The 17,997-nt window shown below is 35.3% G+C and overlaps 2 protein-coding genes and 1 non-coding gene across 8 annotated transcripts; 1 reads left to right on the top strand and 2 right to left on the bottom strand.

Annotated features, from left to right (window-relative positions):
* Nucleotides 1-2,299: 2,299 nt before the first annotated feature.
* TRNAP-UGG (transfer RNA proline (anticodon UGG)) lies at nt 2,300-2,371 on the bottom strand. The gene has a single exon. It is a non-coding gene; the product is annotated as a tRNA-Pro (tRNA).
* LOC127813150 (uncharacterized) lies at nt 2,362-5,814 on the top strand. 2 transcript variants are annotated; one of them, XM_052353953.1, is made up of 3 exons: nt 2,362-2,525; nt 3,770-3,969; nt 5,408-5,814. In XM_052353953.1, exons 2-3 carry the CDS (start codon nt 3,788-3,790, stop codon nt 5,592-5,594), a joined length of 369 nt encoding a protein of 122 aa, XP_052209913.1. In that variant the 5' UTR covers nt 2,362-2,525; nt 3,770-3,787; the 3' UTR covers nt 5,595-5,814. The 2 variants fall into 2 exon arrangements, with proteins under 2 accessions (XP_052209913.1, XP_052209914.1); XM_052353954.1 differs by having other exon boundaries at nt 2,382-2,525; nt 3,781-3,969.
* Nucleotides 5,815-5,983: 169 nt separating this feature from the next.
* LOC127813149 (deoxyhypusine synthase) lies at nt 5,984-13,327 on the bottom strand. 5 transcript variants are annotated; one of them, XM_052353948.1, is made up of 8 exons: nt 12,952-13,327; nt 10,095-10,315; nt 9,819-9,986; nt 8,650-8,868; nt 7,888-7,974; nt 6,902-7,007; nt 6,581-6,816; nt 5,984-6,489 (listed from the first exon to the last, which is right to left on the bottom strand). In XM_052353948.1, exons 2-8 carry the CDS (start codon nt 10,299-10,301, stop codon nt 6,406-6,408), a joined length of 1,107 nt encoding a protein of 368 aa, XP_052209908.1. In that variant the 5' UTR covers nt 10,302-10,315; nt 12,952-13,327; the 3' UTR covers nt 5,984-6,405. The 5 variants fall into 5 exon arrangements, with proteins under 5 accessions (XP_052209908.1, XP_052209909.1, XP_052209912.1 ...); XM_052353949.1 differs by having other exon boundaries at nt 7,888-7,977; nt 8,656-8,868; XM_052353952.1 differs by lacking the exon at nt 12,952-13,327 and having other exon boundaries at nt 8,650-8,673; nt 8,796-8,868; nt 9,819-9,982; nt 10,095-10,242.
* Between the last annotated feature and the right edge of the window lie 4,670 nt (nt 13,328-17,997).

The following is a 17,997-nucleotide window of genomic DNA, read 5'->3' as shown; positions in this document are numbered from 1 at the left end:
AGAATACATCGCTTCTTCTTCTTCTTCGTTAGATGGAGTACTTCCAGTGGTTTGGCAATGGTGAACTTGCTCTTTAGGAATGCTTAACTCAACAGCCGAGCTGCCAACTGTTTCATCTCTTCTCTCATCGATCTAAACATGTTCTCTCCAGCAACTTTAAGCTCGTTGATGATGGATTCTCTGAAGATCTTAAGATCATCCAGTAGAATAGGCTCATACTTGCTGCAATTGTTCTTCTTTCTGTTGCTCTCTCTCAAAGAAGCCATCTCGATCTTGTCCTTAACTGCATGGTTTCGACGGATTCATCCAATTTGCATGTTGCTGGCATTCCTATTCTACCGGGTGGACTCACCCATTTTTGAGCTTCACTAGCTTCCCCATGTTCATGCAAAATCAAAGCTGAAACAAGCTCGTGCTTCTTGAGAACAGGCTCACTACCAGAGCTTGATTTGGATCCACCACTTGAAGCATCAAGGTTAGGCCAACCCTATATTTTTGTCCCTAAACTTTCCCGTTTTTTACATGTGGTCACTCGATTTTTTTGTTACTTCAATTGCATTTTTGAACTTACATTTTTAAATTAATTTAACTCGTGTTTTGATATTTTTTTCATGTGAGAATCCAAATTTTTCATTGTTTCGATTATATATCTAAATCTGTATTTTTAAGTCAATTTAATTCTTATATTTTGATGTGAATAGAGTGTGATGTGTATTTTGTCATATCATTTTTTTTTATATATATACACGAAAATATATGGGTTAAATTTACTCGAAAATATAAAATTAGGATTAATGAAAAGTTCGAGTTGTCATGCAAAAAAAAAAATTAAATTAAAATATAAGAGTTTAATTGACTTGAAGATCATATTCATTAGTGTAATTGAAACAATGAAATTTAATGACTATATAACAAAATTATAAAGGTATAGAGACAAAAATATGAATTGGCCTTAAGGTTATCTTCTCTCCTCTTGGACTCCCAATTTTTGGAACTTTTGGTTTTGACTCATTCTTGGGATCGGCACTTAAAATCCTTAAACCGATAACTATCAGACACAAATCGCTAAACAAGCGAACATATGAAAATTGACAACAAAATTGAACAAACCCTAATTATGGATATTCTCATAAGGACATGCACTAGTTGCCAAAGCTCTCAAAGGTGATCGGATGCAACATTGGAGTTAAGGATTGCTAATGCTCCAAGAACCTGAACTCATTTCAAATTATAGGGTTAGGATAGAAACATGCATGCACAATCGTATGTAAAATTTAATGTAGTTCGACCTTGAGCTTATCTTTGTAATGCTACTATAATGGGATAATTCACTAAATGTGTGGTAATTTTGTACAGAAAATCACATAATCCTCCAATCATTACAATTTGGGATTATCGTCCTTGCGCGGTCTCTTGTTACTCGTGCCATCGATTTTGGAAGAGAAAATAAATTGTAAGTGGAGATTTTATCTCATTGCGCAGGGCAAGAAATCGAACTCACAACCTAATAGTGCGAATCTGAGTTTATTGTGATCAATCACTTGACCTGTGCACTGGAGACGTAATCATTACAACTTTATATAACTAATCATGTAGGTTGAGGATTCTAGTTTTTGAGTCATGGCACACACTTTAGACACACACACACATATATATATATATAATAATTGAGTTATGGGTTCTTGAATTTGAAATGTCCTTAGAATCTCACTAAAATCCTTTTGAGTGGATGAATTATGGGTTCATTAGGTAATATTTATGTGTAATATTACCTATATATATATTTATATATCTAAGTATTATTAAGCTCTATTCATCATCGTCAATGCTAGGGTTATAATTGAATCGAATCGAGCTTTACTGAGTTTAGGCTAGACTTACTAGTCTTTTTTTAGACTCGAACTAGCTTAGTTTGTTAAAAGATTGATGAGTTGAATTCAGGGTTGAACTTGACATGAGCTCGACGTCTATTTACAAGTTATTTTGTTTTATTATATAATATTATGTTAAATAATTAAATTAATATATATAATAATTTTAAATATATTTAATTTAATTATATTATTATAATAATTTAATATTTGATAACTAAATAATATATTTATAAACGAATTTATTCACGTGTTATTTATAAATTTTTAATCAAACATGGTAAGTCTAAACTCGACCCGCTTAGTTTAAGAATCGAACTCAAATGAGATTTGGTCAAGTGAAATACCGAACCGCTTATAAATGATCAGCTCATTTATGTCCCTAATCACTGCAAAACATTGTTAAAGGAAGGCAAAAGGTACACAGAGGGGCGTTCCGAGAATCGAACTCGGGACCTCTCGCACCCAAAGCGAGAATCATGCCACTAGACCAAACGCCCTCCGATGGCGGTGAAGCTCAAAAACAATAAACTGAATTCAGGAACTAGGGTTTTTGCAGAGGCGTATAAATCGTTGCTTTGCTTTACAAGAGCGGCTGAAATCACTTGCGCGCTCGGATCTTCGATCTCTCGCTCTGCTCTTCTTCTCTGGTTGGTAGGTTTCTTCTGCTCGATCAACTTCCCCTTTCGCATATATAGATATATGCATACACACATTCTTATATCTGCGAATGTATGCACCTAAGCGTATTGGTTTCTTCGTAGGTTGCGCGGATCATTTTCGACTTACAGTTTTATGCAAAATGCACTTCTATCTGCTTTAATCTCGAGTGGGTTTTATGGATAAGGGACTTCTTTTGAATCTGTTGTTTCTTCATCCAAGAAAAACCCTATTTTTTCTTTTATGAATAAGGGACTTCTTTTGAATTTGTGGTTTCTTCATCCAAGAAAAACCCTATTTTTTTTCTTTTATGAATAAGGGACTTCATTTGAATCTGTGGTTTCTTCATCCAAGAAAAACCCTATTTTTTCTTTTATGAATAAGGGACTTCTATTTTTCCTTCCAATTTTTCTTTTCATTTCTTCAGAAAACAGCATTAAAGGACATTTCACTTGTTGCAGAACATGTGTTCAATAGCTGGACAGTTTCTGCCATTAAGGCTATATGAAGTTCTTTGCCACCTATTGTAGCTTCATGATTTGGGCTGTAGTCAGTTGAACAAACTTATATGGGATTTGTTAATTGTATGTAGATCTGACATTTCAGAAATTTAAAAATGATTTGAAAGGGGTAATGAATGTACGGACGTGAAAGATTCTCTTCTTCTCCATTTGCTATGATGCACATAAAGTTTCATCTTTTCACGTTTTGGCAGAGGGATTGAAAAATGTAATGGTTGAGACCATTAACGAGCATGCAACACTTATCTTGAATGGCACCAAATATGGTTGCTGAGTTACCTAGCAAGAATGCAAACAACACGCAAACACGTAGGTGTACATGTGTGCAACAAGTAATGGCGCAAGCTAAGCATGAAATCAGCATGCAAGCAACATCTCTTTCATTATTTTATCAATGTATCCAGACTACAAGTAGGGGCATAGAGTAAGCAATTTCCTACTTGTACGAGAATGCAACAACAGCAACAGCAGTTTGAAAGTAACCTTGATTGGTTTTGATGCAGCGTATGGGGCGTTGCTACTTGCTTTGTGTATTGGTTTGTTTTTATAGCTATCACCTGGATGTAGAAGCGATGTTATTCCTCCTGTTAACCATAACAGTTATACTTCGCTTTAGATGGGCTATATTCTTGTATGGCAGAAATTTTATGTTTGCTTTTATCTGATTAGCAACTCAATTATCTCCCGGACTGTTTCATTTAGTAATTACATGTTCAGTTGTAAAGCAGGGCACTGATGGCATCAAGATTGCAACAATTGCAATGTAAGGCTTCGGAAGTTTCACAATATGTGGTAAAGCATGGAGTTCCATATTACAAGCAGATGTTGGAAAAGAACAAGCAATACATTCAAGAGCCACCAACAGTTGAGAAATGCAACCTGTTGGCCAAGCAATTGTTTTACACTCGACTTGCTAGGTTATCCCTTCTGTACCTTTGTTGAGTTTGCAATTGGGTTTTATGTTTTGCTGAATAGATAGTATTGGCTTGACCATAAACTTTAGTGTACAGCTGTTCTCTTTTCAAATATACATACAAAAATGAAGTTATAGTTCCCACTTGGATCTCATAATACACTCTGTTGAGTTTGCAATTGGGTTTTGTAATTGTACGAGCAGTGTTGATATACTCCTTATGGTTTCACTTGATTGTTTAAGGAGTATAAGCCTATCTATCCAACTAATCAGATGTTTATTTGTTTCTTGTGTTAGTTATAGCTGATATATTTGATAGTTGTCATATAATATAACTTTTCACAGTGAACTTTCCTTGGGGTTAGAAGACTCAAATGAATGCAAGCTTATCACTTATCTGCCACTATATTACTTTTTTTCTTTAACAATATGTTGACTTTGGGATATATTACTCAAAGTCTACATGTATTTAGAAGGATGCAAAATGGCCTATCTCCACTGGCCGGAAGGCACTCATTTGCTCAAAATGATTCATAAACTTGGGTTTCCAGTATCATTTACCCCAGCCACTGCTCTCTTAGTTAGAAGAGTAGGTTTAGTGTTGAGCTTTTTTAAACGTCTTGAATGATCTGCAACTGCAATGTCAAGGACAGGGAAACTCTTAGAGTTCACATATTTCTTTTAGACCTGCTAAATATTGGCTTGCTGAAAGAGAAGTATATGTGTGCTACTCACCCAAGAATATTATTCGATGGGAAAAAGATTTATATAGTTCAGATACTGTCACCTAGTTAGGAGCTAGAATGTCATTTGGTAATCTGTATTGGAATTGTACAATAGTCCAGTATATTTTATAAAATGTACCTTTTGTTTTGAGGATGCATTTGTTGATGCACCTCATACAAAAATTGCTTTTAGCCTAATAATGGCAAGTGTTTTACTTGGATGTCACAACCTAGATAAATTAGGAAGTAATTTTTATTCTGGTATATTTTTTTATTCATTTGTTATTTACAGTTATGAATTAAGAGTAGTTAGATGTAGTGGAAGTAGAAGTGGTAATTGTTGTAACCGCTATAAATAACTGTTGGATAGCTTTATATTTAAAGCTACAATCCACAATACCGATCATATGAGAAGGTATATGAGAATTCTAGTTTCCTCCTCAATTCTCTGCCTCCCCACATTATTCTGTTTGTTTCTCCCTCGTTTCTTTTGGTTTCCCGCTATTACTTTGTCAGTTTCTCCCTTATTTCCAATTCCATCTTCAAAGAAATCTGTAGTTAGGACTAGGGTCCTGACATTGGAGTAACTCAGTAACCTTTTTTATTTTTATTTTTTTCCTTTTTTGGTCAAAGTTATCATGTTAATTTGACTCTGTAACTTAGCTATGCATACACGAATTTTGCCTGATGGTCATCTTACTTGATTACTCTTAACAGTATTCCGGGTCGTAACGAGTCATTCCGGAAGGAACTGGATTATGTCAAGCATCTATGGAAGAACAGGCAAGAGCTGAAGGTTGAGGATGCAGGGATTGCCGCCTTATTTGGGCTGGAATGCTTTGCATGGTTTTGTGCTGGGGAGATTGTTGGAAGGGGGTTTACGTTCACTGGTTACTATCCATGAGAAAAACCACTTAAAAGTGCAAGTGTTGTATGGGGGTGCTTGATGTCTCCACAGGCTTTCTTCCTGTCAACTTGAGGATTGGTTAGTTCAGTATTGGCATTGTTCATTTAAGAATATGTTCTTCTTCTGATAAAATTTTTGAAGCTGAGGAATCAGTCGGTAAGGAGGGCAGCTGCCCTCAATAATCCCTGTATTTGGTAATGGATGAACTTTTCACTCACTTTCTAGTCTCAATGGTCTCTTGCAGACGTTTCTGTCAACTCTGTTGCTCGTAATCTCGACGACCACAGTAATGATACTAACTAGGGTCTTTCAAAATATAAGATTATAAATAAAAATGATTAGCGACAGCTAGAATTTGTGGAGCCAAGATTGTACAATGCCAATACTGTTCATTAAAGCAGCCTTAAAATAGGCAACAGCAGAGAAAGATAATTCAAATCATTGACAATGAAAAATCAGTCTTCTGTTCTTCTATTTCTAGGTCATCCTCAGTCAGTTAGGAGGAGCCTGAAGGAAAGATAGTGCAGTACAAACATGAATATCCACTTAAACTAGTCAATTAATAGTCAGCTACGAACCTCACTGACGAATCATAATATGCCCTTTACAAACATAGGGTTGCCAATGCCAAATCCCTCAAAAAAAGAAAGCCTCAATGTGATGCTGGTACAAATGAATGGTTCATTTGCGATGGTTTGAACAAGTTACATATATATATATATATATATATATGAGAAACCTCGTCAACCTCTTTGACATCTTCATGACATTAAAACCGCCTGGCAGAGGAAGATTTTGTATTTATGACTTACTTTCTGCAGATTTCTTTTGCTTTTGCAGCAAATGATTCTGCAACCAGTAGAGGAAAAGCAATGGTTGCATCACAGTGGACCTGGTTGAATCCAATTTATAAAATACAAAATCAGTAGAGAATTAACTAAAATTGCAATTTCTGAACAGGCAAAAGATACGAGGATTTAGACCTTAATTGTTTTTGCAGTTCCTCGTATTTTCCCCCATGACACAGCTTCATCTGGGCGGGCACCAGAATCGCTGCCATCAAACTCTTGGGCAGTGTTGATGAAAACAGCATAATCGGCACCATTACGCATCATATTAGCATTGCAAATGTGATGCTTGGGCAGCCCACCTCCAAGAATTATCATCCCTGTCTTCCTTGGAGTTGCATGGACTGCTTCACCGTTCATGGCCCTAATATCTTTTTGTAAAGCTACCAGTTGTCAATATGTCTTTTAAGTTATTATATATTGGACGTGGAAATGGCATTGAAGCAGAATGTTTACCTTGCACTAAGTCAATGACCAGACCGGGGTTGCGGAAAGAATGGAAGTACAACATGTCCCCCAGCGAGCCGTCTGTTAAGCCAGGGCAGAAGACAGGAATGCCATTCTGGGAAAGTGAAAAAATATATATATATTCAATTAATGGTCAATGCACAACGGCAACAGTTTCACATGGCTAAACCCTCCAAACTTGGGAGACAGAGAATAGGGAAAACAGCTCATATCATTCAACGTCTAGAAGTATATCTCAACTCATGGACCAGGCATCCTCAGAGGAACAAGATCACGACAAAGAAAAGAAGACAAGAAGAGGAGGGAGCATGAGAACCTCTATAATTCACATCCAAATTAACTTCGTACTTGAAAGCCAAGTTCACTTGCATCATTGTAGCATGTTTACAGGTAACAGATGACCTCTGAAACTCATAAATTCTAATAGGATAACCCTATCTAAACCAACCAAAGTCCTAAATTTAAAATTAAAATCCATGAGCAAATATTCACGTTAAGACTTCTAATAATAATACTTTATATCCTAGAGTAACTCCATTGACGTTATTTTTTTTTTCCCAAGACTCCTACTGTCTTGATGATTTACCTTTTACTAATTTGCAGAAGTTGGGAAGGTATACTCCTTTAAATTGTGGAGACCTTTCTCAAGAGTACACTTACCTGTTAGACCTTAAAAATCTTGTTTCTTAACCAATAAGGAAGTCCATGATGTTTGTGGCAAATGCTTTAGTGGCTTGACGTAGATTTAAAGCAAGCAAGCACAAGGACAAGCAGGAAGAATGTAAATGTAATAAATTGTGTACCAGTAGCATACAGTGCAACTCAATCAAAGTAACTTATTATTCCTAACACCAAAACAACAGCTGGTCAAAAGCAAACTAAATCTGTTGCCTAAAAAATTCAAAACAAGTAACAAATTAAAATGTTTGGGTTTGTATCTGGAAGTATTTACGTTGAATTGATCAAAAGCCTACCTTATGTGCCCAGTATAGGTAAGAACTGTCATGGTTTATTTCTTTCCCCAGGCGAGCAATAACTTTAGATGGAGTCCACAATACATTCTGTAAAACAAAAGAAAAAAGGTAGGATAGGTCAGGATAGAATTCAACAAATGCTATTTTTTGATTGGTCGCCTAACATCAAATTAGACCCTCTTTATTTAGGGAATGCGGCTTCAACAGCTTGGATGTCCCTAAGGGGCAAAAAACACAATCAAGTTCATTGGCAAGCAGAGTTACCAGGCCATGATTGAAAGCAAATGCCCAAGTGAAGAGAGTGACTGTAAATGCTATGACTCATTTCTTAGTGCATGAACACAATTCATAAACCACGTACAAACCAGAGAAACTTTATTTAATAGAGTATTAATGCTTTTCCTTTGGAACTGTAAATTGGAAAAAAAATCTTATACGGTTGGATATTATCATGCATCAGTGGAAAGTGTCGTGTTTTCCAATTTCATGAGACGTTCAATTTTCCCTTTAACGAGATTTAATTACACTTATTCATGTTACAATCCACCCACCCCCGCCCCTGCCCCCAAATATAGCATTGTTGCAGCCTAGCTGGAAAAATCCACTTTTGATAATTGAGGACAATTATGATAGAAATTTCACGGGCAACAAGCCACGGAAGGTTGCAAACATAAATTTACATGTATTATATTTCTATTGGGAATGTCCTAGCAAGTCACCTGTATCATATGTACAGTGTTAAAGAACAAATAATCAGGATACCTTCTGCTTCTGCTCTTCCAGCATCTGGTCAAATATTGGGATGATCCAATCCTCAAATTTGCAGTAGTTATCATTAGGAACCAATAAGTTACCAATGCGGTTCAATCCTTTTGAGCGTAAATGAACTCCTGGTAGAGAGAAATCACCTTTATATGTTGGAGCAAGGCATTTTATAAGGTCCTCTTCAACACCACCAGCAGTTGTAACCACGACATCAACCTTCAAAAAGATCGAGCCAATGCAGTGAAATAATGTGTAGAAATGATTTCTGATTCATTAACTTAGACATCAGATTAATGAAAGATTTGCTGCTAAAATATTTCATCACACACTATCCAGCCACAGTGCATCACTAAATAGTTGAGAGGCTTTAATCCTTCAAATATGAAATCCATCAAGTCTGCAGTTTAAGCAGCCTACAACAACTCAACTGTGATGGAAAATATGCTCAAACTAAATAACAACAACATACCAAGGCTTTATTGCACGATGTGGGGTTGACTACATGAATTCTAGCTTTCCATTCATTTATGTCCATGGGGCCTTATCTTCTATAAGACCCTTGTAATTAATGTCAAACCTAACTGCATCCCACCAAGTTTTTCCCAGTCCTCTACCTCTTTTGCTAAATACTCATTTCATACCATTCCATTATCCTCAAACTAAAATACAGACATTTATACAAACAAGTGACAGTGTGACATAACATGATCTTCCCAGTAGCAATAACACTAGTTAAAATCCAGATTGTCTACTTTGTACTCGATGCAATTACAAAACTTTCATGTTATACCTCCTGTATTTGCATGTCTGATTACAACAATCAGCAATATACGGAGCCTTTATCCCACCATGTGGGATCAACTACAAGAATTCTAGCTTTCCATTCATCTCTATCAATGGCCATATCTTTTTGCAAGGCTCATATACTTATATCAGACCTAAGTCTCTCACACCAACCTTTACTGTTTTGTCTTCCTCTACCCCTTTTGCTAGCAACTTGTTTCATTCCATTCACTCTACTTGCATTTTAAATACAAAAAATTGCATTCCTTTTAAATAAAAATAATTATTTTAAAATCAAAAAGAGGACAAAAGTTGAATTGCTTTTTAAAACAGATAGCACTGGGTCATGTTTGTATCAAAGCATTCTCAAATCATTCACTCACCATATGATGCTGAACAAGATATCGAATAGTATCTCGAACCCCAGATGAAATGAGATTTGAAGTGAAACCCAAAAACACTTTGCACCTCACGGACACTCTGTACACCGGGTCACTTTCCTCTTTGCTGCAATCCTCCGCCAATGGTTCGTCAGAAAGCCTCCAGTCTAGCTTCAATTCCCCAATCAAAAACCAACACCGCTCCATAAATTGCACAGAAATTAAAAGGAGAAAAAAAAACCAACAATTGTGTTGGAGAAAGTCAAAAAGGAAACCAACCATTTGATTGACAATTTCAATGGCGTCACCGAGGTTGGAGGCCTGAAAGCCAGTGGAGACCATAGACTTGAGAAGCTTGGGATAGTTCACACCTTTGTCAAAATTGTAGCCCTCAATCTTGGTACAGGAACCTTCAAGTGTTTCTGATTCTTTGAAAACCGTGGAGCGTACCAAATCCAAAAGACGCTCTTCCATGGCTTCCCCCATTCTTCTACCAAAAACTGGAAGAGAAAAAAGAGTTGAAGAGGTATACGAAATACAATTCGAGGATACTTCATCGTAAGTTGCACAAATAATTTGACTTATAGTTTTATGCAAAATGCACCTGTATTTGCTTTAATCTCAAGTGGCTTTTATAAATCTAGCTAATTTGGACCTCTCTTGGGATGACCGTCCTTGCGCGGCCCCCGGTGCTCATGCCCTTAATTATGCCAGGGGAGGTAAATCGCAAGTTAGGTCTTTGGCCCTTGCGCAAGGCGAGGATTGAACCTCGCAACCCACGGGATTGACACCGACATATTTCTCATCCGACCGCTCGACCTATGCCCTGGGGGCTAATTTGGAACTCTCTTAAGGCTATATGAAGTTGTTTGCCACCTGGTGTAGTTTCTTGATTTGTGCTTAAATCAATTAAATATACTTCTATGGGATTTGCTAATTGTATGTATATCTGATATTTCAGAAGTTATTTAAAAATGATTTGAAAGGGGTAATGGGTGTATGGATGTGAAAGGATCTCGTCTTTCTCCATTAGCTATGATGCACATAAAGTTTAATCATTTTGAAAAGGGTAATGGGTGTACGGATGTGAAAGAATCTCGCCTTCTCCATTAGCTAATTTGTAGATATATATTCAATTTGGTAGAAGAATGGGGGAAGCCATGAAAGAGCGTTTCAGGATTCTGTATGCTCTGCGATTTTCAAACAACAAAAAAGGCTCTATGGATCCTGTACCAAGATCGAGGGCTACAATTTCAACAAAGGCGTGAACCATCCCGAAAGTCTCAAGTCCATGATTTCCACTGGCTTCCAGGCCTCCAACCTCAGTGACGCCATTGAAGTTGTCAATCAGATGGTTGGTTTGCTTCACGACTTTCTCCCAAAACCCACAAATTTTTTTTTTTTTTTTTTTTGGTCCTTTTCAATTTCTATGCAATTTATGGGGAGGTGTTGGTTTTTGATTGAGGAATTGAAGTTAGACGGAGACTTCCCAACAAACCCCCAGCGGAGGATTGCAGCAAAGAGGAGATGGACCTGATACAGAGAGTCTATGAGGTGCAAGTTGTTTCTGGGTTTCCCTTCAAATTAGCTAATGGAGAAGACGAGATTCTTTCACATCCGTACGCCCATTACCCCTTTCAAATCATTTTAAAATAACTTATAAAATATCATACATACATACAATTAGCAAATCCCATAAAGTTTATTCAACTGATTACAGCCCACATCCAGAAGCCTACAGTAGGCAGCCAACAACTTCATGTAGCCTTGATTGCAGAAACTGCCCAGCTATTTAACACATGTTCTGCTGTGGCATTCCCAAAAATCAGAGAATCAATCACAAGTGGAAAAGATATAATAAATCCTATGCAAGAAGTGAAATGTCCTTTAATGCTGTTTGCTGAAAAATGCAATGAAAAATATGAAGAAAAAATAGAAGTGAGAGAGAATGGCCCAGGCCTTCCCCCAAACATTGACATGCCTTGTATTAGTGGACTCCAAAACAGTTTGGGAATTCCACTACTTTGCCAAATAGTTTTGTAGACTACAATTTTATTAGGAAAAAATCATCAATTGTTTTCATATAGCCAATTCCCTAGTGATGCAAATCTCATCATCAAATCCTTGAAGAACCAAGTGAATCAATTAATAACAAGATAAACAAAGATAATCATACAGAGTTATTTATCATGTATATAAATGCATATATATATATATAGTTTATAGTTCTAACTTCTACAGTTGAATGCATATTGTAGTAATTAATAATTCCCATTGATAACAATAAAATAAATTAGAATAGAATTCATTGTGTACCCTTGAGGTTTGCAATCAAAATAAGTACTCATTTTAAATATTGCATTGTCTACTTTGTAAAAGTTGTATCAGATTCCTCCTACCAGTTAGGCAGACAGCCATGAATGAGAATACTAGAAAATGCTAACATAAAAAAAATGAGGAACAACCCAAAATTCCTTAAAATTAATTTAATTGTCCATTATACCTTTTAAAGAAAGTAACAAATAGTTGTTACAATAAATGGAGTAGCACCTAAGGTTACACAAATGCACATATAGTCTCCATCACTTTTTTTACAAAAGGGTGATAGGCTGCGAGTTTTTGACATCAAATGAACCCAGAATTTATCAACTCAAAAGGATTTTGGTGAGATTCAAGAATATCTCAAATTCCATACACTAGAAATAAAAGTTAGTTCACTGTGGCTGAAAACAGAGTTTTGTTAATGGCAACAAAGGATAGCAAAAATACGCAAGGACTTGTGAAAACCTAAAGATAAGAACATAACATCTATCTCTCTCTCTCTCCCTCCCTCTCTCTATGAAGGTTGATACATTTCTTGGGTTTTTAGTGGATGAAGAAACCACAGATTCCAAAGAAGTCCCTTATCCATAAAAGCCACTCGAGATTAAAGCAGACAGAGGTTCATTTTGCATAAAACTGTAAGTCGAAAATGATCCGTGCAACGTACGATGAAGTCTCAAAAACCAATACGCTTAGGTGCATACATTCGCAGGTATATGAATGTGTGCGTATACATATATATATATATATATCTGTGTGTGTGTGTGTGTATAAATATGTGAACGGGGAAGTTGATCGAGCAGAAGAAACCTACCGGAGAAGAAGAGCAGAGCGAGAGATCGAAGATGCCGAGCACAAGTGATTTCAGTTGCTCTTCGAAGGCAAAGCAACAAGTTATACGCCTCTGCAAAAACCCTAGAAGTTCCTGGAAGCGAAGATTATTGTTCTAGAGCATCATCGTTATGGAAGGACGTTTGTGTTTGTGAATCGACGGCGGCATCGAGCACCTTGCAACCGGGCAGCAAGGGGGAACGATGATAAGGGGACGATCAGAGAGATAGAGAGGAGCTGTACGCTGTGACGAAGGTAAACCTGAGAGAGGTAAAGGTTCGCAGAGCGGCAGCCCTCTCAGAATAGTATGCTGGTTAGAGACGGAAAAAATTCCGTCTCCAACCTGGACGTTTCCTAACCCTGCCGAACGGCCTTCAAATGTTTCCAAAATTGCTCGATATTTCATTATAAGAAATATTTTGAAAATGGCAAAACGACACCGCGAGTCGTCTCTATGCCTCATAGGTGGTTATTACTAGGCCTAGCAATTTTGGACACCACCCGATTATACGATACGATACGGAGTTAAGTGGGTTAAGATTAGGGTTAATCGAGTTCAGGTCATATACGGGTCAACCCATTTATGACACGATTATTTTTGTGTCTTAGGCGGGTCAACCCGTCTAATCCGTTTAGATACGTAATGACACATTTAATAAAACATATTAACGGGTTAACTCGAACACGTTAACACGATTCTATACGAAATGACACATTTAATCAAAAGGATTAGTGGGTTGATCTGAACACGTTAACACGATTATATAAGAAATAACGTGTTTAAAACTAAATAACACGTTTAACATATGACACAGCATGACCCATTTAAATTAAACGAGTTAAACAGGTTAACAGGTGACACGACACGACACGTTCAGTTAAACAGGTCGTGTCGTGTTACACGTTTAATAAATGTGTCGTGTTCAGATTTAAGGAATTTGACATGATTATTAAACGGGTTGTGTTCAATTTAGCCTGACATGTGTTATACGTGTGTCTCAACACAACACGATTACGACCCGCCAACCCGTATTGCCACCCCTAGCTATTACTATCTTTTTCATATGAAGTACACATAAATATGTCTCTTGGGGTTGCCCAATGATCAGTAAAGGGTAGTGGATGGCCGAAGTTCTCATATTCAAATTCACTTCCTGCTCAGTTATTGTAGAACAGACTCACATTTATCTCTCTTGTTAAAAATTATGAGATAGTGCAACGAGGACCCCCCCTGGCTGCATTCTCACCCTGCAATTAAAACACAAAACAAAAGACAATAAAAATTTTATACATTTTTTTTATTTAGGTGAGAGGTTTATACTCGCCAGTGTACGAGTGCAGTTGTAGTCCAAATTTAAATTTATATTTTCTGGATGAGTCCAGGTCGTCCACTGAGAGATTTATTTATGGCAAAAGAAAAAGAATGTCACACGCACGCACACGCATTTGAATTGGCAACAAGATTTTTTTATGGTTTTTTAGACAACAGATACTAGGAAATAAAGCAAGATAGAGGTTGAAATAAATACTGGACGTGAGAATATAAAATTAGATAGCACTTGAGTTAAGACAATTTCAGCACCAACCCGTTGATTCTCAAATTTTAGTAGACAATGTTAGTAACATTAATTTAATTTCAGATATGAGGGTTTGTTACTAAATGCAATTAGAGATGATAATAGTTCTAGTTTAAGCAATCCCCATACATGATATGCGGGATTCTATTTTAAGCAACTACCATAAATCCAATTACAATTAATATACAAAACAACTAAATTAATCACCCGGGTTTGGGTATGATAGCGTTTCCAATTCTAGTAACTCACATGTGTGACATGAAATCTCTGAGTTAGGTTTACGTTCCAATCCGAACCTAGTGATTTTCTAATAATTAAAACACTCTCACACTGAAATTTAAATTAATATTAGTCATTTAAAGTGCAGCTTTCTTTGGGAATCATTGGCGTTGGACACCATCCTTGCCTTAACCCAAGATTAAATTTAGCTACTCATTTTTATTTAAAAGTTAATTAACAAGAATTTAAATGACGTAATTTAAATAACAGAATTTAAATGACAAGAATTAAAATAGCAGAAACTAACCGGCTATTTAGGCGGTGGATAATTAAAAGACAAGAATTAAAATTGCAAAAATTAAAATAACAGAAATTAACTGGCCATTTAGGCGGTGGATAATAAAGTAACAATAAATGACATAAGAATTTAAAAGAAGAAAGAAATGAAGTAAGATTACAAGAGAAAACAAGAGAGAGAATAAGAGCAATTCTTTAAGAGAAACTTTAAGAACAAAACTAAACTTTGATTCAAGTAATAACCACCTCCTTCACAAATGCACCCGAGTGAGTTATTTATAGCCCACAAGATGCAATACAAACCACACAATTATTCAACTAAACATAATTATATCTAATGGGCACTCACAAAATATTCACCTAACTAATGGAAGAAAATTAGGTAAAAGACAAAAAATGCCAAAGACTTTAGGTGGTGGACTACTCATAAGAATACAAAAGACTTTACGTGGTAAATCACTTATAAAAAAAAATACAAAACAAAGAAAAGTCTTCTACAAATTGGGTTTTGTTGGGCCTTTGATTGGTCTTGAGCCTTTGGTTGGTCTTGAGCCTTTGGTTGGTTTTGGGCCTTTGGTTGGATTCCATTTGATAGTTGGGCCAAGTGCACTTGAAACATCCTCTAGACTCCATAATTGGCCTTTGAATTTGAGCAATAAAAAATGGATAATCTAATGTCTTCGATTATGCCCCTAATTAATTGTAGAAGCCAACTTCCTTGCTTCATCCTGAAATAATATGTAATACGAATAATTATTTACTTTAAGCATAAATATAAAACCAAAATAGGGATATAATTTATTAGAATATAGAAAATATTGACCCTTATCAACCCCCCCGAAAAAAAAAGGCATCCCAAGTACACATAAATATTACACAAAGTACATATATTAAGTGAGCACTTAAATACTTGTCATAAAAAGAATTAAGAATCATTATAATTGTTATTATCAAATCAATTTTGAAGAATTATTATTATAAGTGATCACTCTATTTTAGTATCTACTTTCAATTTTAGGGTTGTCACTTTGTTCTTCTATTTTTTTTATTAAAAAAACCCTTAGAATTGTATACATCTTCAACTTTCTCCAATTTTTTGTGGAAGGGGGAAGTGGAGTGTCTTCTAAATTTTGTACACTATGGTTTTTAAATAATAGACAAATGTGTGAACTATACTAAGCTTCTCATGTCTTTGGTTTCCATTGGCTTTCAAGCCTCTGAGAGGCTGTTTGGCTTAACGTTTTTTATTTGAGCTTTTAATTTTGTTAATTTTTAGTATAAAAGTTGTGTAACGTTTAAATTAATAATGTGATTGGATAAATATATTTTTAAGTTATTAGTTAATAGTTATGTATTTGGTTTGTAAAAACTGATAAACTATCAGAACCTAACAAAAAGACTAAAATAAATATGATACTAAATAATACAAATAAAATTTATAAAAATTTTATTTTTTATAAAAAAATTATAAATTAATTTCTAAATGTTAGATAAATTATACATATTTATTAAAAAATATATTAATACAATATATATTACATCTTTTATTTTTTTTCTTAAAAAATATTACCAATAATATATATACAATATATATACACTTACAATTGATTGGGGGTGCCACCAACGATGGAGGAGGAGGTGGCGGCTAATGGCAACGGCGACAACGGTAATGAAGGAGGGTCAATGGCATTGGGTGACGAATTTGGATCTGGAAGAAGGATCGGTGATAGCGCATTGCGGCAGTTTAGCTGGGTAATGACGGCAACGGCAGCAACGGTAAAAGGCAGAAGAGAGCTTCTGGAGAAGATGAACAGAGAAGAGAGCTTTTAAGGGTAGAATGGTATTTTTTTTTTCGATCAACGTAGCAGTTTTTTTTGCCAAAGCTGGGGATACCAATTTTTCCTAAACGCTGTTATAATAGTTTTTCAGCTATATAGCATTTAAGTTAATTATTCAAGCCAAACGTTTAACTACTAGAAGCTGCATAGCTTATACGCTGCTTGTGCAGCTTATAAGCGGTCAAATCGCTAAGCCAAACAACCTCTAAATTAGGCGACGCTATTAAAGTTGTCAATTAAATGGTTGGTTTCCATTTTTACTATCTCTAAAATCTATAAATTTTTTTATTTTAATTTCTATGCAATTTATGGGGCGGAGTTGGTTTTTGATTATGAAATTAAAGTTAAAGACCGAAGGCTTTTCGATAAACCAATGGCAAAGAACTACGGCAAATAAAAGAAAAGGACACGATGCATAAAGAGTCTATGAGGTACGAAATCCTTCACTTCAAATCTCATTTCTTCTAGGTTTGAGATACTATGAGGATCATGATATTTGCCCTCTTGAACTGAATCTACAAAACCTAAGAAAATACAAAAGGATCTCAGTATCACCACCTTTATCTTCTCCCTCATCTCCATTAATATCGAAAGAAAATTGTCAGAAAGTTGTAGAGAAAATAGTTACACAGAAACCCGTCATCTCAACAATTTTCTTAGAAAACGTTTGGTACGGGAGAAGTTTTTAAATTTTTGAGATTCATAATTCTTGAAAATGCTCTTGAAAATATTTGATTCTTAGAATTTATACAATTTTATGTTTGGTTAGATTTAAACATTTTCAAAAATGTTGAGTATTCTTTTTTGAGAATCTTACATTTCTATATTTGGTTTAAATGTAACATTTTTGAGAATTCATGTTCTTTTTTCAAAATTATCCTTATTTAATTTTTTATTTAAAAATAATAAATTCCTTCTATTATATAAAATATTTGGACTCACAACATTTTTAGAAAGTCAAAAAAATATCATTTTTTTACACATTATATATATGCATGTGTATATATATATAATATATATACATAATATATATGTTTGTATTAATATATATATAATATTTTATAATAAATAATATAAATATATTATAATATATATTTT

This window comes from Diospyros lotus, chromosome 11 (genome assembly GCF_014633365.1).
Source record: "Diospyros lotus cultivar Yz01 chromosome 11, ASM1463336v1, whole genome shotgun sequence".
Taxonomy (NCBI): domain Eukaryota; kingdom Viridiplantae; phylum Streptophyta; class Magnoliopsida; order Ericales; family Ebenaceae; genus Diospyros; species Diospyros lotus.
The sequence above is the reverse complement of the archived record's forward strand: the minus strand, read 5'-3'. Positions and strand labels throughout refer to the sequence as shown.